Source organism: Mesoplodon densirostris, chromosome 14, assembly GCF_025265405.1.
Source record: "Mesoplodon densirostris isolate mMesDen1 chromosome 14, mMesDen1 primary haplotype, whole genome shotgun sequence".
In the NCBI taxonomy this organism is placed as follows: Eukaryota; Metazoa; Chordata; class Mammalia; order Artiodactyla; family Ziphiidae; genus Mesoplodon; species Mesoplodon densirostris.
The window spans coordinates 76723466-76747553 of record NC_082674.1 but is presented as its reverse complement, the minus strand read 5'-3'; the positions used below and the strand labels follow the sequence as shown (position 1 = coordinate 76747553).

Below are 24088 nucleotides of genomic sequence, written 5' to 3'. Positions count from 1 at the left end.
AAACGGGCTCTCCGGGGCAGTGACAGCGAGGACCGAAGAGATTAATTGGCAACTAGAACCAAGAGCGAGTGAAGGAATAGGTACGTGTGGGGATGGAAGGTGAATGAGGTCCTAAGTCATCGATGGAATCTAAATCTTTTCTGCGGTTCAAATCATACTGAAATCTTCCTGAGAGGCAAACCCGAATGACAGCTGTCCTACCTCTTGGCATCTTTTCCCAGCCCCTTAGCAGGGCCACAGTGGTGGGAAAATCCTAAGTCATCAGCAGCCTTGACCTCTGCTTGGTATTTGGGGAAACTGGGTCACAGAGAAGCCAGCTCCCTCCTGCCTTACGGTAGACTCAGCAAATAGGGTGTGATTCACAGCAAGCCACGAGCGTGATTCCACACGCCAGCCACAGCAGTGCACCTGAGGCTTCGTCAGTCTTATCTCCCGTGCAGCTCTGGCCAAGGTGGTGGGTTTTCTGTGAATCTGATCATCTGGGAGGGGTCCAGGAAGAAGCCCAGCCTGAGGGTCCAGGGGCTTTGTGGTCACAGTTCTACTGCCCGACAACTAGCGGTGCCATGGCAGAGGGCCACATCTCCTCCCTGCCCTACTCTTCCTGGTTGTCACATGAAGGCTCTGGCCTCTGCCATCTCCAAAACCTCACACTCTGGCTTTGTCTTTCCAGGGGTGTCGGACGTTGGCTCGACTGCTGTGTGTTCATCTTTTGCATCTTCCCTGCAGTCTGTGTCTAGAGCACCCTCACAGGTCATGAAATATCTGTCCTTAAGTCTCAATTATCTGGGACAGTATAGGGATGCAATGGTATGCATGCAAAATATTGTTTTTTAAAACATCATATTCAACACCCATCTGCATTTTTTTTTTTTGGCCTGCAACAACTGTTCACTCAACAAGGTGGAGTTAAGTATTTAAGTTGGCTGCAGAGAATCTAGGAAGTGAATAGTTCACTCAAGTAAACATAAACTTGACCACAGGCTGATTGTAGTCAGAACGATCTACCGTCACCCTGAGCAAGTTCTCTCACAGAACAAGCTACAAAAATCCTGCATACCACTGTCACGCCCACATGATGCTCTCTGATATGTGACATTAAAAAACCTCAATCTCCTGAGAAAAAATCATAAAATAGTTTCAGTATATAAGAACTGAGCAAACGTTTTTGTTGAGTGAAACTTCTTTGATGATGCCAGTTCAAATATCTGCAGATATTGAGAAAACACCCACAGACATCACCTTCGGTTGCAATAGTCGCACAGTCTGCAGAGACCAACAGAGAAGATGTAAAATACTGAATGTCACTGGACATCATTCCAGGACACCTAGGGCTACCTGAACCCTCTCCCACTCCCAACTGTTAGTTTCTTCTTCTTCTTCTTTATTTTAATTTATTTTGGGGTGCATTGGGTCTTCATTGCTGCATGCGGGTTTTCTCTAGTTGCGGTGAGCAGGGGCTACTCTTTGTTGCAGTGCACGGGCTTCTCATTAGAGTGGCTTCTCTTGTTGCAGAGCATGGGCTCTAGGTGTGCGGGTTTCAGTAGTTGTGGCACGTGGACTCAGTAGTTGTGGCTCACGGGCTGTAGAGCGCAGGCTCGGTAGTTGTGGTACACGGACTTAGTTGCTCCTCAGCATGTGGGATCTTCCCGGCCCAGGGCTCAAACCCATGTCCCCTGCATTGGCAGGCAGGTTCTTAACCACTGTGCCACCAGGGAAGCTTCTTCTTTTTTTAAATTAATATTTATTGGAGTATAGTTGAATTATAATGTTGTGTTAGTTTCAGGTGTACAACAAAGTGAATCAGTTATACCTATATACATATCCAGCCTTTTTTAGATTCTTTTCCCATATAGGTCATTACAGAGTATTCAACTGTTAGTTTCTAACCAAATGTTCCCAAGAAGCCAGCCTGGGGCAACGTGTGCATGGCAGGGGGGTGAGAAAGTAAGAGAAGGAAGAGGCTTTGGGTGGCATCTCTTTCTACCCTCTCCCTATGGATGTGAAGAGAGTGGCTGTGGTATCTGCAGTCGTGGAGGCCATAGGGACAGCTAGGAGTGGGCCTGGAGGTCTGCTCTCCTGGCTCCAGGCTCTGTGCTCTGCCTTCTCTACCCCAGGCTGCCTCTGAGATGCCCAGGTAATCTCCATGCAGGGCTCACCAGCAGGACCAAGCAACACATAGGAGGTGGTTCAGCCCACAGAGGCATGGAGAAGGGAACACGGTGGAGAGATGAACAGGAGGAGAGAAGCAAGAAGGAGGAGACGGCAGGAGAAAACGCTGGACAGAATAGGAAGAAAGGGCCAAAGGCACATGTGTCCTAGTCACCGTGACTAGCGACTGGAGTAAAGAGGTGAGTGTCTGGGGGCCAAGAGCTACTCCAAGATCACAGTGCCACTGCCTGTACCTGGAAGGGAAGGTCCTGGGGGAATGGCCCTCAGGCTGGGGAACTGAGAGCTTAGGGTGGACAGCCTCAAAGTACCGACCAAAGTTTCTATGCCTGAATGGGTGCTATTCAAAGTCAGTGTATTGGAACAGCCGGGACCCTGGTGGACCACATTTCCCAGGCAAACCCAATGTTTGGTATCAGCACTTCTGTGTTATAAAATCAACATCACTGAAAGCTTTAAAAAAAGACAGACTGAAAATATCACATCTTAGGCAAATGAGTTGAAAATCCCTTCTAGTGACGCCCTATATTTTCCACCCATTTCTAAAGTCAGAGAACACCTGGTATGGTATTTAGGTAAAGAAATGCAATTCCTGGTACACGCGGTTTCCTGACAGCACAGAACTGAAATGACGTCACGGAAATGCAGATGCCTCTAGGTCAGTCTGAGGACAGTTTCTAGGTGAAAACGTGAGTCTCAGCCATTGGTGGAAAAGTGTGTCTGTACTTTTATGATCTGCTGGTACCTATTGCTTTCTGCCTTCAAAGACTAAGTTTTAATTAAATGCAGGCAGGCTGCTGGACAGGCTTTTCCACACTTTTGGCTCACCTAGATGTACAACTGAAATGTGGGTTAGACCGCACCTTTGTCCTTTGTCATTTGGAAGGAAAGAAAACGATGGTCACCAAGAAAAAAAGAAGTTTGTCTCCCACTCAAGGGCGAGGAGGCTATGACATCAGATGCCCCTTCCAGTGGTTCATATGAACAGACTCATTTGTGAAGCTTTCCCCACGGTGACGAAAAGACGTGGCAGGCACAGAACGTATGGGATCCTTTGTCTTAATTAAAAAGTATGGTGAGAGTCATAGAATTTGGCCAAGCCTCATAAATCTGCTCAGAGAATCAAGGCTCTGTCAGATAAGCTTAAATAGAACCAACGGAGCCCTCTGGAGAATTGAATAGATTCCCCGCTAGTGGTTGACACCCACTTTCCTGTCACTCTGCTGCACTCCCAGGACGGCGGCTGTGCTCATTAGCCAGCAACCCTCCTACCCACCGATGACAAGTTTATCCCCAAGGAGCACAAAATTCAGGGATGATAAATTTACTCCTGCTCGTAAAAGTGAACCTCTCCTCGGGGCAATAAAAATGCTGTGAGCCTTTAAGGCGATTGGCGCTTTGTGTGCTAACGTACCTTCTTTAACAAAGCCTGGTCCTCTTCTCAGGACAGCGCCTCACGGGAAGGGAGAACAGCTCTAAAGCAACTGGAAAGGAAGAAAGAGAAAGTGAATGGCATCCCTTTGGACCCTTTGGACCCTGTTTGGAGGAGGACATCGTGGTGATAACAGATAGAGGTGGCGTGCTACAGTCCTTTCCTTGGTGATAGGTGCAAGGTGGACAGAGCCCGCCCCGGGGAGGTGGGAGCAGGGACAGCACAGTCACTTCACCCTTGTCAGCCGGGATGATCACATCAGAGTACACGGCCATGACCATCAGCAAAGCTCCATCCTACAATGGTACAAATGAGCTTATTTATGAAACAGAAATATAGTCACGGATGTATTACAGAAAACAAATTTATGGTTACCGGGGGCGGGGGGGGGGGGAGGGGGAGGGATACATTGGGAGATTGGGATGGACATATACACACTGCTGTATATAAAATAGATAACTAATAAGGACCTATGGTAGAGCACAGGGAACTCTTCTCAGTACTCTGTAATGACCTATATGGGAAGAGAATCTAAAAAAAGAGTGGATATATGTATATGTATAACTGATTCACTTTGCTGTACACCTGAAACTAGCACAACATGGTAAATCATCTATACTCCAATAAAAAATAAATTAATAAAATTTAAAAAATGAAAAATACACCGCTGGGAGGTCCTGGGTTCAGCCACCATATAGCCTGTCCTCTCCCCCATGACCACACTGCCTGTTCATTTCCTGTGACCACCGTCTAGAGGACTCCGCCTGCCTTTGTAAATTTGGCGGCGCTACATTTTCTCTCTCAAGTCTCCATCGTGATTCCCACGGTGTTAAGTCTTCTCTGGGTATGAATGACGGGGGCCCAGTGTCGACTCAAGCAAACCCAACAAGTCCCCCAAATATTTCAAGTCGCATTTCCCCTACCATCTTTCTCCAACAGGACGGTGGAGAGAAACCAAGAAGGTCTGCAAAAAAGATTAATGGTCCATTTTAATTGGCCATGAAAGCTCTAGTAATATTAACGGAGACAATTTCCACAAATTACACTCCCCTTCTCTATGCTGGTGGCCCAGCTCTCACCCAAGGCCCATTCGCGTGAGCACCCTTTTCAGTGTAAATAAGCACAGAACCACAACTGCGCCCCATGCGTGCTGCTTTGACTGTATTGTTTCATTCTCGAAAATGCTCCCATGATTCCCTGCCACCCTCAGATTTAAATCCACTTCTTTCGACAGGCATTAAGGCTTTAACTGAGTGATCCCGTGTAGATGAGCCTCTTATTTCCAGACTCAGAGTTGCATTCACTCTTTTTTTTTTTTGCAGTACGCGGGCCTCTCACTGTTGTGGCCTCTCCCGTTGTGGAGCACAGGCTCTGGACGCGCAGGCTCAGCAGCCATGGCTCACGGGCCCAGCCGCTCCGCAGCATGTGGGATCTTCCCGGACCGGGGCACAAACCTGTGCCTCCTGCATCGGCAGGCAGACTCTCAACCACTGCGCCACCAGGGAAGCCCCTGCATTCACTCTTTACCTGTCGTCACCCTTCACTGCCGTCTGCTGGGCAGTCTCACCTCCTGCCTTTGAGGGCAGCATAGCTCAACCACCCGTCCAACAACTCAAAGCCACTGGCCATCCCCTGGGTCCAGCCCATCTTCCACAATGGAATATTACTCAGCCATAAAAAGAATGAAATAATGCCATTTGCAGCAAATGCATGGACTTGGAGATTATCATACTAAGTGAAGTAAGTCAGACACAGAAAGAGAAAAATCATATGATATCGCTTATATGCAGAATCTTAAAAAAAATGATACAAATGAACTTATTTACAAAACAGAAGTAGACTCACAGACTTAAGAGAATGAACTTACGGTTACCGGGGGAAAGGTGGCAGGGGAAGGATTGATTGGGAGTTTGGGATGGACATGTCCACACTGCTATATTTAAAATAGATAAGCAACAAGGAGCTACTGTAAAAAATAAAAAATAACACCCCCCCCCCGCCAAAAAAAAAATCTGCACCTGGTGTTCTTTAGATAATCTTTTAGAAGGTGGCTATTTTGTTTGGTAGAGGTTTCTGCTGTGACGTGGCATCTTCCTCAGCACAGGCCGTGGACATCTAAACACTTTCTCCCAGCCTCCTCGGAGGGCTGCTAGATTCTCACCCTCCCCTCTCCCCTCGCTGGGGTGGCCCCGCATCCATGCGTCCAGCTGCCTGGGTGCTGGACTCCACTGTGACGCCTTTACTTGTTCACGAGACATGGCACCCAGGAGAGCAGCTGCTCCCTGAAATTCTGTACTGATACATCTAAGCCAAACCAGTTGAGCGCCACGCCTAGGCATCCCTTTCCTGAATTTTCCCATTTCAGTGGGAGGGACTGTCATCCACCAGCCTCCAGGCCCAAATCTTTGATTTTCCCTCCTGTCGCCATGCCTGCGGACTCTCCTTGCCCCTCAAAGGCACCCCTTCCCCATGGCACAGCAGCTGCTCTGATGCCTGCAGGACCCTCCTAACTTGCTCCCCAACCCTGAGGCCCAGCCCTCCTCTCCTGCCACTGTAGGAAGCCTGGCACTGCCCTCTGGCTTCTCTTCTGCTCCGCCATCTTAGTCCCTCTGTCCTGGACAAGACATCCCCTCCAACGGTTCCTCACCATCCTCAAACCACGGCTTGGTCCTCGGTCCACGTGACCCTCTCCCTCTCTCCTCCCAAGCTGCTCAGAGAACACCTTCTGCCAGGCCCAGTGGATGGAGGGGTCAGCTGCACAGGCTTGGAGTCAGATGGACCCGACTTGACATCCTCAACGGTGCTGCCGCCACCAGCCGCCTCGGACAACAGATGAGTCACACACTGACCGAGCCTCAGTTTCCTCACCAGCCACATGTGGAGAGGGTGCCGGCCTCCTGGCGTCAGTGTGAGGACTAATGCAGAGGCTGGATGTCAGTGCCCAGTGCCGGGGGGCGCGGCACCCAATTCTCTGTACCTCTAAGGAGTTTTGTCTAATTTTTCCCCATCACACTGATTTACTCCCATTTGATGCTTTGGCGTGACATGTTACACGCTGGGTTCTTCTTTTTGAGTCTTGCTTTGGTTTTTAGGCGCGCTTGCTGCCGTACCTCAGGAGGGAAGCTCCGGGTTCCAGAAGACAGCCTGGGTCTTAGCCTGTTTGTTCTATGACCGTCCTGCCCAAGAGGCCTCAAGTCATGACCCAGTTTTTGGAACTGGACTGGAGTGCACTTGTGGGAACACAGGACCCCACGGGTGGAGCTTCCCCTTAACTGGCCCGCTGCGTTTCATGAATTAATCACCTCTCACGCCTTTGACACAGACAATAAAAGCCAACCTTGACAACTGCAGGTCAAACAGAAGCAGGGCTCACCAATTCCTTGGCTGTTTCCCCTCGCCTCAGAGTCAGGGTGACGGATGCTCTCGTGCCCAAAGCAGGTTTCTCCCCCACCTCCCCCTGCTCTGATTTCTACCGAGTCCTGAAAGAGGAAGGAAGGAATGTGGCTCGCAGCTCTTGGGGCCGAGGGCTGGGGCCCACGGACAACCCCAGGGGAGCAGCATCACACGGTGACACGTCACTCTCCTCTCCCTCCTCCTGCCTCAACTTTTAAATAGGAAAATAACCCTCAAAATGAAAGCAGTTGTGGTATCCACTTTCCTCTCCCTTTGTTGCTGATTCAAGGAGCTGCCTGCCTAATGAGAAAAGAAAGGATGCTGCAGCCAGACCAGCGCCCACAGAACACGGGTTGCACTGGGGTGCGCTCTTCCTTAAGAGACTCGGGAGGGAATCATCATCTTTTTTTTTTTTGCGGTACGCAGGCCTGTCACTGTTGTGCCCTCTCCCGTTGCGGAGCACAGGCTCCGGACACGCAGGCTTAGCAGCCATGGCTCATGGGCCCAGCCGCTCTGCAGCATGTTGGATCCTCCCGGACTGGGGCACGAACCCGTGTCCCCTGCATCGGCAGGCGGACTCTCAACCACTGTGCCACCAGGGAAGCCCAGGAATCATCTTCTTGATCCCACGTTTCAATTGTTGTAACTGCTCTTAAGTGTCCCAGGGCCATTTATTTCCGTAGGGGCTGCAGAGGCTCCCACCTGTCTGAGTATAGTCAAGCCCTCCTTGGTTCAGCCTGTCCACCCTGTGTGACAAAAAGATCAGCCTGACAATAGAGGAAGAACAATAGATTTTTAGGTAACACACTTGTTAACTTTGAGGTTGTTACCTTTGAGGTCGGGGAGGGGGGTGAGAGGGATGCATAGAAAAAATGACCTGATTGAAGTAAAAAACAAAACAAAAAAAAAGTGGTAGCTTGGGAGAAAAACATTATAGGCCAGCACGAAATACACATGTCTCCCCTTCGATGAGCTGGTGGATAAATTATGTACAACAGCCAAACCCCTGCAGCCATTTCTGAAAGACAGACGGGATTTTGCAACACTAGGGACACCCTACAACTCAAAGAAATGCTTGTGTCTAGGATGGTCTCATGATGACGTGTTGATACAAATAATGGGGGAAAGTCAGATGGACCAAATGCACAACACCACTGTCCTTTTTGAAATATGGCTGGTGAGACTGGGCACCATCGTTACGTTCGCAGGCACAGCTGGCCTGCACATATTACAGAAGGGGTTGTATTTCTCAGGAATCCTGTCTCAGAATATTCTTTCAGCTTTTCTCTCAATCCCTATGACAGGGCTCTGGGAGCCAGGGGTCCTACCCCAGTTGTCAAGCTTTAGAGAGCCTTGCTCTGGCATTCCTCTGTCCACAGCCTTCCCCACGGGGTAATGGGGGAGCGCCCGCCTGGAGCCCGCATCCCACTTCTCCAGCCCAAGTAGCTTGAGCTTCTCTCCTGGGAATGCTCTCCTCCTGGTGTGTGCACCCTGGATCCCTGGGGTGGCCAAGGGGAAGCTGTTGGGAGGGTTGTAGACAGACCTTGGGTGTCTAGGCTGGAGGATGTACACAGTGTGGAACGTAGCTGTGGGTGGGAAAGAGGGAGGTGGGGAAAGGAGGGTGCTTTTCCCCAGGCTGCAGAGTTCACAAAACTTCCAGGAGTCTGAAAATTCTAGATTCCCACCTGGCCTTCTGGATGAATAAAGCTACACGTGCCATGGTGGGAGAACAGAGTATATTTTCTTCACTGCTTTGTAATCTTGTCTGGTACCCTCACTGTGGGTCCCCCACACAGTGCAGGCTCAGGCTAGAGAATAAGGACCCAGTGAGAAAATACAGGCTCACCCAAGCCTCTTCAAAGCCAGGCCCCCCATCCACCCCTGGAAAGAGGAAACTCAGTCCCAGCTGAGTCTCCAGAATGGCAGGAAAATGTGGCTTTCACCTCACGTACCTACAGTGAAGATGAGGAAGCCAGCCTCCACGTTGGGGAGAAATGGGGAGGCTGACACCTGCCCCTAAACAGAAGGTTCTACCTGGAGGAGTGTGAGCTGAGCACGTGCACACTGGGCACGCCAGAATATGGCGCTGTGCCCAGGAGCAGTGTCCTCCCTTGCTGAGGCCTCCCTGGCCCGGGAGGCGGGCGTCCCACCTGGCTGGCTTAGGCCTGCCTCTCCCTGGGATCCCCAAGGGCCAGGCTCCCCTGATGCCCATGCACAAGGTGGAAGACTGCAGTGGCTGTCCCTCAGTGGTCCCCTCTCGCCTGCGAGTGACAGCCATGCTCGCGACACCCTTTGTAGAACTATCTGTCACTCGAGGCTTCTGCAGTCCCCCTCCCACCTCTTCTTCACAACATAACAGGGAAATGTTGAAAGAGAGAGAGAGGGCTGCGTCTTTGCAGAAGGAACTCCAGCTCTGCGTTCAGAATCAGCACAGAGCGGGAACAGGGGCTTTTAACTTCTTGGCAGCCAACAGGTGTAGCAGTTCCGGCCTCCTGCCCATTGAGATGGGCTGAAAGGGCGTGGAGCTGACCCTTGGGAGCCCCTGTGCCAGGCAAGGGTCCTGGCTCCCCTCTCCCTCCACACTGCCCCCCCCACCTGCTCTGTCCTTGTTGCTGGCCCTGCAGCGCTTGCCTGCTCCTCCCTCAGCTCACGGGATCCGTTCCAGAGAGCAGGCAGGGCACGCGGGGCATATACCACACTCCCCTCCTCTGTGGCCACGAGCATGACAGGAGCTCCGAGGTGCCTCTTCCCCAGGCACACAGGCTCCAGTTCCCTGTAACTAAGTCTCAGTGCACTTCCTGCCTGAGTCCCGGGACCTCAGTCCTTCCAAAGGATGGGGACGGGGCTCTCTGCTCCTCCAGTGCAAACCCTCCCTTCAACCCCAACTGCCAGCATATCACTGCAGATCGGTCCTCTCACTTGCTGGCCACACTCACTGGTTTTGGGCTCCGCTCCCCACCCATCCCCACCCTGAGCCTCTGTCTCCAATGCAGCATGGCCCCTGGGCCAGGAAAATTCCCCTCAAGGGAGCCTGGGTCAAAGGGTCCCTCTCCAGCTCAGCCCCTCCACTGGTGTCCTACTGTCTACCCGGCAAAGGCCAAGCTCTGCAGTGCAGCACTCAGCGCACCCAGCCCTCCCCAGCCCACTCTTCCAGGCTCATCATCTCAATGCTCTTCCTGGCCTCTCCCCCAAAAGCCTCCCTTCTGGTGGAAGAAGGACATTGGCATCCCCTGGACAAGGCTTTCACTTTATCACCTTCATCTTTGCCCACACCGTAGCCTCCTCCTGGAATGCACTGCCACACTTCCAACTTTGGGATCCTTTTCACACTTCAAGACCCAGCACCAAGGGACCCTCTGTGAAGCCACCTTGGAGTCCTGCGACATCTGCCAACTACTGGTACCCCTCCCGGGCTCGGCAGCATCCACTTGCATGAAGGCACGGTGTTCACATCTTATTCCCTCTCCTACTCCTAGCCCAAAGTCTACAAGTAGGAGGCACTGCCAACTTTGTAAGCAAAGAAACTATACACTTCTCTCCACTCCTTTGAAATCTGCAAGAACTCTGCCCACACAGAGGGAGAGTGTGGACCAGCAGAGCCTGCACTGCTAGAGGCAGGTAAAAGGCCAGTTTGGCCAGGCCCTGGGATGGGAACAGTAACAGGGTCTCACTGACGTCTCGGAAGCCTGGACCTAGTCTGAGCTGTGGGAACGAGACGCGGATAAACGGCGGCCAAGTTCTAGATGTGGGCAGTTCCTGTGAGGAGGGGGCAGCCGTGTGAGGGGCCGAGCCCTGACTGCAGTGTCTGGGCCTCGGGAGGGAGGCTGTATCCCTCTCCCCATGCCTGCAGCATCACAGGCCCATTCGATCTTCTTTCCCTGGGTTCTTTCCCATGAAGCTGGTTGCAAAGGAGATCCATCTGTGGTCTTTGGCTTGGGTCAGGCTTGAAGTCACGAGAGGGAGCTCACTCATCACGGATTCTCTGGGAAGAGTCCTTTCAGCCCAGAGCAAGTGTGGTCATTCACTTGGGAAGCCAAGAGGGCCTAGCTCAGCTGGACTCCTGTCTCTGGACCCCACAGTCTTCCCGCACGTGGGAAGCTGCCCGCCCTCAGATGCATGGGGTGTCCTCTCACTTATTCGATGTGGTCCCTGTCTCACCTTGACCAAGGAATGCTTCCTGGGGTCTGGTCCAGACCAGGAGGCAGAGTGAGAGGCAGCCATCGCTGGTGGCCATATCGCCCGATCTTCTCCCTGGCAGACAGCCTTCCCCGTGGGAGCGTCCCAACCACCTGCAGATCCCTCACAACTGCCAGGAAAGACAAGTCTGACAGTGACGCTCAGCTGGAGGTCACACCCCTCCCTGCCACTGATCCACCAAGAGAACAGAAGTTGACGGAGTTTGGAAAACTAAGAGCTGTGGACTCCAGGAGGGTCATGGACAGGACAGCCATGAGCCATTGCCCAGGGCCTGGCATCCACTCCGATGTTCCATTTTGAGGGATTCTCCTCTCAATTTAACATGATGCTTCTGCTCAGGACTGGGGTGTCTCTGTGGCTCCCAGGCCTCTCTGCCCTTCCCCTGTCTCAGCATCTCACTTACAAGCTCCAGGCCCCGCTCGTGCCCCAGGTCCAAGTGCAATCTCATCCCATCTGGTCTCCCGGTGCCAGAGCCAACCCCTCCCTCGTCAGCCTCCGTGTTCCCTCCTACCTCACCCTTCACGTCTGATCACTCTCAAGGTCCCGTAGATCCCTTCCCTGTAACATCTCTGGAACCCCACCCTCGGCCCCAGTCCTGCCGCCATCGCTTCTGAGTTCGTTCCCTCCCAGCTTCTTCCTGGACAGCCTCGCCCAGCCTCCCTGGTCACAATTCCCCTCCACACCACAGATAGAGGCCTCTCCCTAACACCCCAAGCAGGCCATGCTTCCCCCTGCTCTGAATCTCTCCCAGACCCCCACTGACTGTGGAGGTGGACGGTGAAAGCTCCTGCACGTGGCCCACATGGGCCCTGCGGGACCCCGACTCCCACCCTCTATGTTTGCCCAGAATCCTGGATGCACCACACCACAGGCGCTTTCCCAAGTCACCTGTGCATTTCATGCCTCCCATTTTGCCCTTCCTTCTGCTTGTGATGCGCTTGACACCTACATACTAAAGGTAAATCTTGCCCATCCATCAAAAATCAAGGTTTTGGGGCTTCCCTGGTGGCGCAGTGGTTAAGAATCCACGTACCAATGCAGGGGACATGGGTTCGAGCCCTGGTCTGGGAAGATTCCACATGCCGCGGAGCAACTAAGCCCGTGCGCCACAACTAGTGAGCCCAAGTGCTACAACTACTGAAGCCCGTGCACCTAGAGCCCATGCTTTGCAACAGAAGTCACCACAATGAGAAGCCCGCGCACCGCAACCAAGAGTAGCCCACGCTCACCACAAGTAGAGAAAGTCCACACGCAACAACGAAGACCCAGTGCAGCCAAAAGTAAATTTTTTTTTTAAGTATATCTAGGGCTTTCCTGGTGGCGCAGTGGTTGAGAGTCCGCCTGCCAATGCAGGGGATGCGGGTTCGTGCCCCGGTCCGGGAGGATCCCACATGCTGTGGAGCAGCTGGGCCCATGAGCCATGGCCGTTGAGCCTGCGCGTCCGGAGCCTGTGCTTCGCAACGGGAGAGGTCACAACAGTGAGAGGCCCGCGTACCACAAAAACAAAACAAAACAAACAAACAAAAAAATGTATATCGAAAAATATCAAGGTCTCAAACACGGATCGCCTCACCTGGGACTTTGTGGGGAGCCACATGAACCCCACACACTGGCCGACGTCTCTCCCATGTTCTCCCAGTGCACCAGGTCTGGGGTAACTCTCATCCCAGCTGCTTGAGAGCAGGGGCCTTTCTTACTGGATATTCTATCCCCAGCACTTAACACACCTCCTGGCACACAGCAGGCCTTCAGCAGCACTTGCTGGCTGAGGATGGGTGGATAAAGGCGTGAACAAACAGTGTTCTCCATCAGTGTTGTTTCTGAAGGACAGCTGAGTAGACGCTGGACCCAGCTGGGGCCGCGGCCGGATTTGTTCTTCATGGGGAATCGGAGTTTGAGAGACAGAGAAGGTCTCAACGTCCCCAGGACATCCTGCCAGTTTGGTCGCAGAGTCCAAGGCACTGCCTTAATCCCATTCCTTAGGACCAACACGGTGTGCACGTTCCTTGCAAGAGGGAAGCCCCGAGCAAACCAAGGTCAACGGCTCGCAGCTGCAGCTGGTCCTGTGCAGCTGCGGCTGGACGCAACTCTGGTGCTTAGGATGGAATCTGAGTGCCTCCTTAGTCTGTCATTGCAAAAACCTTTGTAACAATGATCAGAAAAACTCAGCCACGTGGCCATGGCCTGGAACGGGTTTGCATACAATTTAATCTGTCTTAAACGTCTCAGGAATTAAGAACTATAACATAGGCACAAGGCAAGGGATTGCATCAAGAAACTGTATTACATATTTAAAAACAGCTATTTTGAACATTTGAAAAAGCCCTTTTTTCTGCCATGTTATGTCTTCTTGGCTAACTTAGTCTTTTGGTTTCTGCACTTTTATCCTCCAGATCTCAGGAAGAAGAGGTTTGATGCCATCTGGACTGTAAGTCCTTTTGGCTGCCCTCTTGGACACAGAATCATTTTCACCTATAATTACAGAAATCTGTAGGAATGTATTTTATTTTCTAGGCTGCCAATTAAGAGGGAATTTCTGAGTAATTTTTAGGAAAAAAAATTCCAATAGATAGCTTCATCCATCGCTATTTACACTGATGTTACATAAAATTTCCCCACTGAGGATTCAACATGCACTTTGATGGACCAGATCAGGGGTCCTGAGTCAGTTAGGGGAGGTGAAATACTGATGAAAACCTCACTTTTAGTTATCTGGTGATCCTTTCCCCAGGTAAAGTAGCATTTTATGCCACTTTGAGCATATATCAAAACTTGTTTAATGATTATATCTCAAAGGACTGAATGCTCTTTTTTTCTTTTCAGTTCTCACGTTTCTAAGTAAAAGCCATCACGTTCAAGTTAATAGAGCATTATGTTTTCTCTGCAAACAAATTCCCATAATTCATAAACAAAGAGAAAGGTAAATTCATGAAGAGGAGACACAGCACTATTTTTCCACGTGACATTTGGATCTAGGTTAAAAATGATGTTTTTGTCTCTGGTGATTTATCAAACTCCAGATTTCATAAAAGATAAAGATGCACTGAAGAAGGAACACATCATCTTAATGCTTCATTTTGACACTCTGGGTCTCTAAAAAGCATGTATTTTGAAGCTCTCCCCTCCAGAAACTCAATCGTTTCCATGATTTACACAGTGAATTCTTGTTTGTCAAGCATACTTAAGTGAGAACATGCCAGGAGACACCTTGAAAGAAAATGGTCACATTTGAAACATACAGATTATTTATAGACAGAAAACTCAAAGAACTGAAAGAAAATCTGGTTGTCAACAGACAGTTGCTTTTTCTATGTTTTCTCTGTAGCTCATTTTGGGTTTTGTGTGGGTGGTTCATGTGAACTCAAAGGTTATTTGCTAAATGTTTTGTGAGATTAGAACATGTTGTCCTTTAAAACCTAAATGTAAGTTTATGTTTATTGCAAATATGTTCAACTTTAGACTATGGGATCATTTTTTAATATAGAAAATCATACCTAGAATTGCTATGATAAAACAAGATTTCCTAGGCTTCTATTTTTCATTCACAGTCTAGAAGGTCTTATTCTTAATCGTATTCCTAGCAGAAATCTCACAATATATAGAGTTATGCCGTGCAAATTTTTGCTTTTTCACCTTTTGGGTTAATTTCACCTGCCAACTTGAACACTGATTAGCCTTATTTTGAAAATACTTAGGTACCAGGAGCTGGAAAGTCAGTGTAGACTATAGCTCAGGTCTTTGCAATTCATCATATCAGGTACATTTTTCGATCACACAGTGTACAAAGGAGCAAAAAAAAAAAAACAACACCCCCCCCTTTTTTTTTTAAAGGCGAGGCCGGTTTATTTTTCTTGCCTCTTTAGCAATGCTCAGCTACCAGATTCAGGTCCAACAAGCACTTAGGAGCCCCACCAAGTGGGCAGATGGCAGCAGTCTGCTGGATCTGAATCCCCCTTCTGCTTATGTAGTCTCTTTGTGCCTCAGTTTCCTCAGAAGGAAACTGGGTAGATGGTGGTCCCTCCCTCATTGCCCTGGTGGGGGATTAAAGAGTGCTCATTAATCTCACACAAAGCCTGTGAGATAGAAAAGATAAGAAGCATGATTCAGAGACAAAGGCGGTGAGAAGAGCGAAAAGCAGCACAGGCCAACTTTAACCCAGGAAAGTATGTGCTCAATAAAACACAAAGAAACCCCCCCCGAAAGTTCAAGAACGCTAGAATGCCCATTCTTCGGCGTTCACCTGCAGGAAGGAAAGCCCTTGGGGAGTTGAGGGTGGGAGGACTTTTCTCAAAATCTGATGCTAATAAAAAGCCTTGGGGTCAGCCAGCCCCGGGGCGGAGTCCCGGCTCCACAACTTAGATCTGTGTGATCCGAGGTGACTGTTCACCCCTGAGCTGAGTTTACTCAAGGGCTGTGTGAGGTTGTTGTGGAGACTGAAGAAGTGACAGGGTCCAGGCGCTCAGCACGGCCCTGGCTCAGAGGAAGCACCGAATAGGCGGAGACAGAGGCCATCACCTTCCTGGGGCCCGGAAGGTGAGTGATGTTTATTAGGGTCTGGGTCCAAGTACTGCGGCTAAATTCTGTCCCTCACGGGCCTCCGCAAAACAAATATCCTCCGAGAGTCTGACCTGGCTTTTTCCTCGTCTCCCTCTTCCGAGTGCGACAGAATCTTCAAGGTCATCTGTCATAAAACTATCTCATAAATTGTCACCTCCAGCAAAGAAGAGTGAGTTATCAGAGCCCTCTTGGGATCTCCTAGGTGACACACTCCCGGGGCCTGGGATGAGCAGGGCCCCCGGGGGCTCTGGCGAGGGTCATGTGACAGTACTTCTTGAGAAGGCAGCACTTGGGGTCTTCGGGTCCGGCTGACACAGACCTCAAGCACACCTATGTGGCCTGGGGCTTCAGGGAAGGAAACCCCGCATTATGAGGAAGGGAGCAGCCTGTGTGATGTCGCAGAAGAGATCTTCCTCCACTCACTGGAGTCCGGGAGCCACGCTTCCTCACGCCTGCTCTCCCAGGATGGGGAAGGCTCGGAATGTGGTCCAAAGTTGGGTGTCGGCATTTTAGAACTTTCTGTCTTCCTGTGTCTATTTGCTGATGAGGCACAAAATTTAAATCCGATGTGGCAAAGTTGCGCGCTCTGTGCAGGGTTTCTGGGCTTCAATGCTCAGGTTCAGCCAAACAAATTCTTCTTTTTAAGAGCCGTCACGTATGTGAGCGGAGCACCCCCTACTCCAAACAGTCTCCACCCAGGTGCCTCCACTCTCTTCCTCTCTCCCTCCTTATATGTGCCGGTTCTCATGATCTCTTCTCCCCACGTGTTGCCGCCTCCTGGGTTCCCAAAGGGAGCCTCTCTATTGTCCCAGACTCTGGCATTAGGGACCCAGAGAGTCCCAGAGAGTGTGCAGGACATCCACGGGGGCCTCTTCCGGCCACCGCACCCTCTGACGTGGACCCATCAACTCCCAGTTGCCCCCTCTGCTCTCAGGAACAAGGGGTCTGAGACGTGTCCCCCGACGTGAGAAGGACAGAGAGAACGAGGCCTGAAACGGCCCTTCTCTTCTCCACTGTCGGAGCCTCCAAGATGCTGGTCTGTTGGGATCTAGCAGCAAATCGTACCTGCCCACCCTCGGCTCTCCAGATCCCCTCGCCTGCTTCCACCACTCACACGTTTAATGAGTGCCAGGCAAAGAGGAAGGTCAGCGGCAGGGCAGGGGTACCCCAGCTCCGCCCCCCATCAGAGGGAGCCCTCAGGGCTCTCCGGGACTGCTCTAAAACTCCTGGGCCCGGCAGAGGATGCTGATGGGAGAGGAAGGCACACAGGCTGTCACAGCCAAGGGAGCACCCGTGGTACTCACCCTGCTCCCCCACCTGCCAGACCTCCATCTCCAGCGGTCACAGCAGAATATGGCAGAAACCGTTATCCAAAGAACGAGATGTGCTGACTTTTTTTTTTTTAAACCACTTTGTTGAGGTATGATTGACATACAGAAAGCTGTACATATTTGATGAGTTTGGAGATAAGTACACACCCATGAAACCATCTCTACTATCTATGCCATAGACATATCCATCACCTCCAAAAGTTTCCTCTTGCTCTCTTTGTTTATTATTATTATTTTTTTAACTTTTACATTTTTTTTACATCTTTATTGGAGTATAATTGCTTTACAATGGTGTGTTAGTTTCTGCTTTATAACAAAGTGAATCAGTTATACATATACATATGTTCCCATATCTCTTCCCTCTTGCATCTCCCTCCCTCCCACCCTCCCTATCCCACCCTTCTAGGTGGTCACAAAGCACCAAGCTGATCTCCCTGTGCTCTGCGGCTGCTTCCCACTATCTATCTACCTTACGTTTGGTAGTGTATATATGTCCATGCCACTCTCTCGCTTTGTCACAGCTTACCCTTCCCCCTCCCCATATCCTCAAGTCCATTCTCTAGGAGGTCTGTGTCTTTATTCCTGTCTTACCCCAGGTTCTTCATGGCATTTTTTTTCTTAAATTCCATATATATGTGTTAGCATATGGTATTTCTCTTTCTCTTTCTGACTTAGTTCCACCCCAGAGGTCATGTTTGCCCTTCAAGCTGGGAAGACTCAGGGTCTGGAGGGACTTCTGTAGTTAAGTGTAAGGGGATGACAAGTTCCTAAACTCACACCGGACTTTGGGATGAAGTTGTGGCATTTTATTTTTCTGTGCTTGCATATAAAGCAACGTGCATTCAAGGAGGTGATAAGTGTATTCCCGCAATTTCCTGGAAGATGAACGCCAAAGCTAAAGCTAAATCAAGGTGAATGTAATTTGCATAAAGAATAGCCACATTAACGATGGGGAAGAAAATGCTGATCCCATGAATACTGGAAAAAGGACTCACGGATAAAATGCAGAAATAATGCTTTAATAATGCATGTGATCACATTTTTATTAACAAAGGACGTCTTGTTTGGAAGCAAATACATCCTTGAGACGAGTCTGAAATTAATCCTCCGATAGGCAGAAATCCACACTACTTATATATTCTAATTATAGTTACAACCTGCGCTTAATGCAAACATTCTAAACTCTTCGTCACTTTATTAAGAACCAGAAAAGGGACTTCTTGAAGCATAATGAGAGCTGCTCACAAGCTTTGAGAAAGAAAGCGAAGAGATAATTCTGCATAGAGCTGGAGAATGCTGGATGTAATTTATTTAATAAAAGTGCTTAGTGTCTCTTTTTTGGTTTAGGAATTGGTACACCCTTAGGGGTTCAGACAGTACCATGCTTCAGCACTGCTATCTCTAGGGCAAGATAAAAATGTGTATCAGAGAAAAGTAATCATTTATCATCGTAATGGTTACATCCCACTTTAGAAACCACTAGAGACTGCTTAACATTTTTATTTCCAACATGGTTTTCCTGAGTCTTCAGGTGACAAATGGAAACTGATGCCAGAAGGCTTTTTTTCCGTTTGTTCCTTATAAAAATGGCTAGGCGTGGAGTTCATTTTCATCTGGGGTGACACTCAGGTCTGTGCTTTCGCAGCCTGATCCTTCCCTTCCTGCTTTGTGTGATTCCTTCAGAAGTCTCCAAAGGCAACATCTGGGTCCAGTCAAAGAAGACAGATGGGCTCCTTCTATCTCCTCTCCCGGCCCCTGGAGACCTCTTCCGGGGCAGGGGCGGGGTTGGGGGTGTGTGTTCTATTCGAACGTAATGACAGGCTGACTAAATTTTTCCTGGGTAGTGTGTTCAGGGCATTCCTACCATTAGAACCCATTCTGTATCCTTACAGACCTCCTCATTATGGATGGATTTCTTTTTTTCAAAACATTCCTAGGATTTCTAGATGCTGTCATTGAGTCCTATTATTTTTCTTGTTATTCTTATGATTTTCCTTCTGTGACTTTCTACAGCCAGATCGTCTTCATCTGTCGTGGAACTGGAGGCCAATTTCCTAAAAATCATCCCTCTTGCTTACCATGGTTATTAACCAATAAAAGATTCAGAATCAATCTGGATTTCTTTGGTGCTGTGGCCACATCAAATCCTTGACATTTCTTCCTGGTGTTAAGACTTCATACATTGGAACCTAACCCGTTTAATCTTTCTCTGTTTCTTCCTCTTAAGAAAAAGGATCTAAATGTTCCACTTTGGTTATGGGAACTAAGGTTTTTGTAGATTAGTAATTAACAGTAAGAAAAAAAGTTTTATTGAACACTAACCATGGGTCAGGTGCTAAGGTAAGGGCATTCAAGTATCTTCTCATGCCCCCCCGCCGAGGTAAATATCACATTATCTACATTTTGTAAATGAAGGTGAGACCTGGAGTCCACAGGGTTCATCCTTGTGTCCCAGGAAGGGCAAGATCTGGTGAGTACACGGGATCCCAGAGGGAGGAGCCCAGGTGCTGGGGCCATAGCACCCTGGAGAACTGAGCCATAAAGGTACACAAAGTGGAGGAGAAGGCCTGGGACATACTCACCTTCCATAATGGTGTCTTGAGCATTACTTCATATCCCGGATAAGTTTCAGCCTGATCAACAAATCTGGAAAAATAACCCACTGACAGAAGAGGGGTGGTTTACCTAAATTTCCTAGGGGTGAGGGAGGTGCTGAGAGCACCAAGACAGTCCAGGAAGCAAGCCCCCATGGGTTCCAGAATCCGCGGCAGGCAGGTCAGCATGGAGCTCAATCCCGCTCCCTCGCCCCAAAGAGCTGTCCAGATGGTCCAGCCTTGGCACCTTCTGATGATAACTGAATCCCACGTGGAGATGTCCCCACAGAGAGGATGGAGCACACATGGGGACTCAGCAGTTGGGTTTGGGTTTGTGATGCGTGAACTGGCATTCTGGTTTCTGTATCTGTCCCTCTTGAGTTTGATTAAGGAGCGTCCATTCCCTGGAGCCTCATATACGGTGGGTGTACAGGCAGATTAAAACTCCTGAATCTGCAAACCAAGGAACCCAATCCTGTACCTTACTGACCCACAGGGGAGGGAACGTTTCCTTTACCTTCTCGGACCCTCTCCTTCCTCCTCCTTCCTCTGCCCCAGGGAGCAGAAGGTAGAAATCAGAGTCTGGGGTGTCGGCGAGGCCATCGTTATCACAGGGTGTGGTCACCGTGTTTAAAGGCTGGCCCTGGAGGTGGTGCTCCTGGCAGCCTCCCGGACCCCGTGAAGAGCCTGTGCTCTTGGAAAGTTCACCTGAGCACGTGCACACTCACCTGAGCTCCTCATTCCGGTCCTTACTCTTGAGCCCTATGCCATGAGGCTCACCAGGGTCCCAAGCACTGGACCGCACTCAGAGGAAGGGGAGAGGCCTGACTCCGTCTATACTGAAACTACTCACTCCAATCCAGCTCTTGTCGGCTCTGAGCGAGGGTCCTGGGCACCCCCACAGCCATTAATAACGTGGCACTTTGCTCCTCCTGAGCTGCCTGGTGCCCAGCTCGGGGGCTGGGCAGGAGGCAGGCAGTCCTGGATTGATGTCTTGACTCTTAGCAGAGCCCATCAAGGAATTCCAGCCCTGAGACAGCGCCCAGGGATGCGATAGGACCAGCAGCCTGGCCCAGGAGCTGAGGTGGTGACCAAAACTTAGTCCTGTCTTCTGGGAGCCAGCGGTGCCCCTGGTGTGATGGAAAACTCCACACAGCAAAAACGCAGAGAGCGCCTTCCCCTTATCCCATTTTCCCCCCATGGAGAAGGGCATAGGGATGAATAAACTAATGACTCTTGAGGTTAAACAATAATTTCAAGAATAATTTGCCGTATCTTCACGGATGTCACTCTGTTTTCAATGTTTCATCTTACTTTACGTGATTTTGGTGTTCTGAGGCCAAAATGAACATTCACACTTCCTCACCCTCAGCACGCTGATGCTTTGGACTGGATTGCTCTTTGCTTCGAGGGGGAGGGTGCTGTCTGGTGTGGTGTCCCCGGCCCCTACCCACTAGCAACCCCTGCTCAGATGCAACAACAAAAAATGTCTCTAACTGTCACCAAACATCCCCTGGAGGGCGCGATCCCCTCTGGTTGAGAACCCATAGCTTTAAAAGGTGGTACTAGTCCTTGCTAATTTGGGGGTTAGGTTTGAGTAGTTTCGGTACTTGAACTTCTTCAGGCAGTGATCCTATTAAAACACCCTCACTTTACCCACCCCCATCCCGTCTATTTATTTGGGAATGACAGTCAGTCACCATTGGGCAGAGGGCCACTCCTGAGGGGCCAACATTTAGCCGGCTGGCTCCTGGCGAGTTTAACATTAGGTTTTGTGGGTGTCATTTGGTCAGTGTTCCTAGCACGTTGGGCATTATTTGGGGACCCTGAATTCAACACAAGAGCTCAGACCAAAGTGGGGACTGTCCTTTCTCTGCAGAGTCAAAGTCCCAGATAACCCGGAAGTCACTCAATCCCAAATATTTGACAAGAGCCCACTGACCTCTGTGAATGTGTGCCAGAGACAGGCAGGGGATGTGGTGAAGACACGAGTTCCAGGCACTGAAAAAGTCCTCCTTCTCGGTTGTCACCTGCCAAACTGACAGAAGAAAAATAACCGCTGATGATATTCTGAGAGAATCGAACTTCCTAGCAAGGCAGATGGCAGATAATGCACATTTCAGTACAACCAGTAAGCGGGGGTATGTTGCATGCAAGACCTACTGTAGGCTGGCCTCTGTCACCCCTAAAAGCTATTCGTTAGATGGAGAGATGCCATAAACCTACTGTGAGTCCAGTTTATGTGTTTCTATTAATTCCTCACACATACCAAGCATGGCCACCACCAGTTGCCAATTCTTGAGCCCTGACAGGCATCGGAGAAACAATTTGAAGGCGAGGGACACAGAACGTGAGAGGTTTTTAATCAGGTCACTCCATGCCTGGAGAACTCTAAATACCAGAACAAACTACTTAAATCTAATCTGCAACAGAACCGACCCACCTTCCCTTCCCCCTCCCCCCACTGTACTCAGGTACTACCACATGTTTTCAAATTCTTTCTTTTCTTTTTTCTCTTCTTTTGTCTTATTTTCTTTTTCTTTTTTCTTAAAATTCTGCTTAAAAGCTTTTGCTTGAAATTCATTTCCTGACAGTTCTGGAGGCTGGAAGTCCAATAGCAGGGTGCCAGCACGGTCAGGTTCTGGTGAGACTCTTCCTGGCTTGCAGAAGGCTGCCTTTTTTCTATTTTCACATGGCAGAGTGAGAGTGGTCTCTTTCTCTTTTTATAAGGAAACTCATCCCATCATGAAGTTCCCACCCTCATGACCTAATCTAACCCTAATGGCCTCTCAAAGGCCCCATCTCCAAACGCCATCACATTGGGAATGAGGGCTTCAACACATGAATCGGGGGCGGGGGCAGAGTCGTTCAGTCCATAACAACATTCCTTTTGATTTTCATTATAGAAATGTATGTGCAGATTCTTAGAGGAATCTTGTAATTGAAAGACCATGGACTTTGGGGCGTGAGAGATAAAAGTTAAAACTATAGCCCCATTACTATCCACCTTTGTGGTTAGGACAAATTATTTCACTTCTGAGCCATTAAAAATGTTTTTTTTTAAATTTAGATATAACTGACAATAGCAATATGTTAGTTTCAGGTGTACAACATAATGATTCAATATTTGTGTATATTGCAAAATGATCACCACCATAAGTCTAGTTCACGTCCATTCACCATAGTTACAAACATTGTTTTTTCTTCTGATGAAAGCACAGGGACTATAGTTAATAATATAACTGCTTGTATATTTGAAAGTTGCTAAGAGAGTAGATCTTACAAATTCTCATCAAATTGTTTCTTGAATGCCTGTCACGTCTGCAGCATTGGCATTTGGTAGTGGCCATATTTGACATGTGTGGGGAAGGAGCATCAAGATGGAAATTAGACTCACAGGACATTTATGTCATTTATTCATCTAATGAGTAGATTTTTCAGCTCTACTCTGTGTAAGATGGTCTTTCAGTGACTCTAATGAAGGAAGTTGTTTGCTTTATTTTGTTTTCTAATCAGAGGGAAGTGAAGAACTATGACTGGAATAAAATAAGAATAAAGAAAATACACAGAAAAGAGAAAAAGGTGCCGAATCACAAAGTTGGCAGTTACAGTCATTCCGGGAAGGCAGATTCTTACCTGACCAGAGCAGAGTGTGAAATCTGGCACTCTGCCCTTTTTTTGTTTCTTCTTGCCTTTGTTTTCCCCCATGGAGAAGGGCAATGACACTGCAGTTAGCACTGAGTCTACACTTGGAGGCTGAACCAGAGTTTGATCTTCTGGTCTGCTCTCCTTGACCACTTGATCGTGGGATGGAATGTGCCCCTACACCTCTCAAAGGACTCCCTGCCTAGGGTGGGGGACAGCACCCTCCCCCTCGAAGCAAACGGAACGGCTTGGTATTTAAACTTTCAGCAATTCTCTCTGCTCAAAGAAATAACACTCAAGTAGAAAGCTAGACTCTCTGTATCTGCTTCCCATTTGCTTCCAACTCATACCCCGAGTCCTCTGGTTGGAAGATCACCTGCCTTCCCCAGCTCCCCAGTTCTTCCAGGGCCTGGAGGATGGACTCCTTTGTAAAAATCCTCCTGTAACAGAGAGCTTTGTGCTCCAGTGGAAAAACTGGCAGCACAGAAAGCCTCTACCCATGTATAATTTAGCATGATTACCTGGGGCGGCAGGCACAGCTCAGAGGACCATGTCACGTGCGCCTCAGGGTCCCCACCTAAAACTGGGGCATCTCATGACAGTGGAGGGAGAGGATAATGTCTGTCTTGCTCCCTGCATTGGTGTCACCATTACAACTGAAAAGACACAGTGGAGATAGGCGATTCTCAAAGGAACAGCCCACAGAACATCTCTGGCAGAGGCGAGGACAACAGCTGGCCAAACACACTCACGGTCCTGACGCTCTCCCATCA

At 49.4% G+C, this 24088-nt stretch overlaps 1 protein-coding gene across 1 annotated transcript in view; it reads right to left on the bottom strand.

Moving 5' to 3' along the window:
* Nucleotides 1–24088, bottom strand: part of ACOXL (acyl-CoA oxidase like) — a 352026-nt gene that overhangs the window by 47643 nt on the left and 280295 nt on the right. Inside the window, 3 exon segments of the mRNA XM_060116983.1 lie at nucleotides 3581–3609; nucleotides 3612–3650; nucleotides 21613–21700. Of these exon segments, the coding sequence (XP_059972966.1) occupies nucleotides 3581–3609; nucleotides 3612–3650; nucleotides 21613–21700 (156 nt within the window).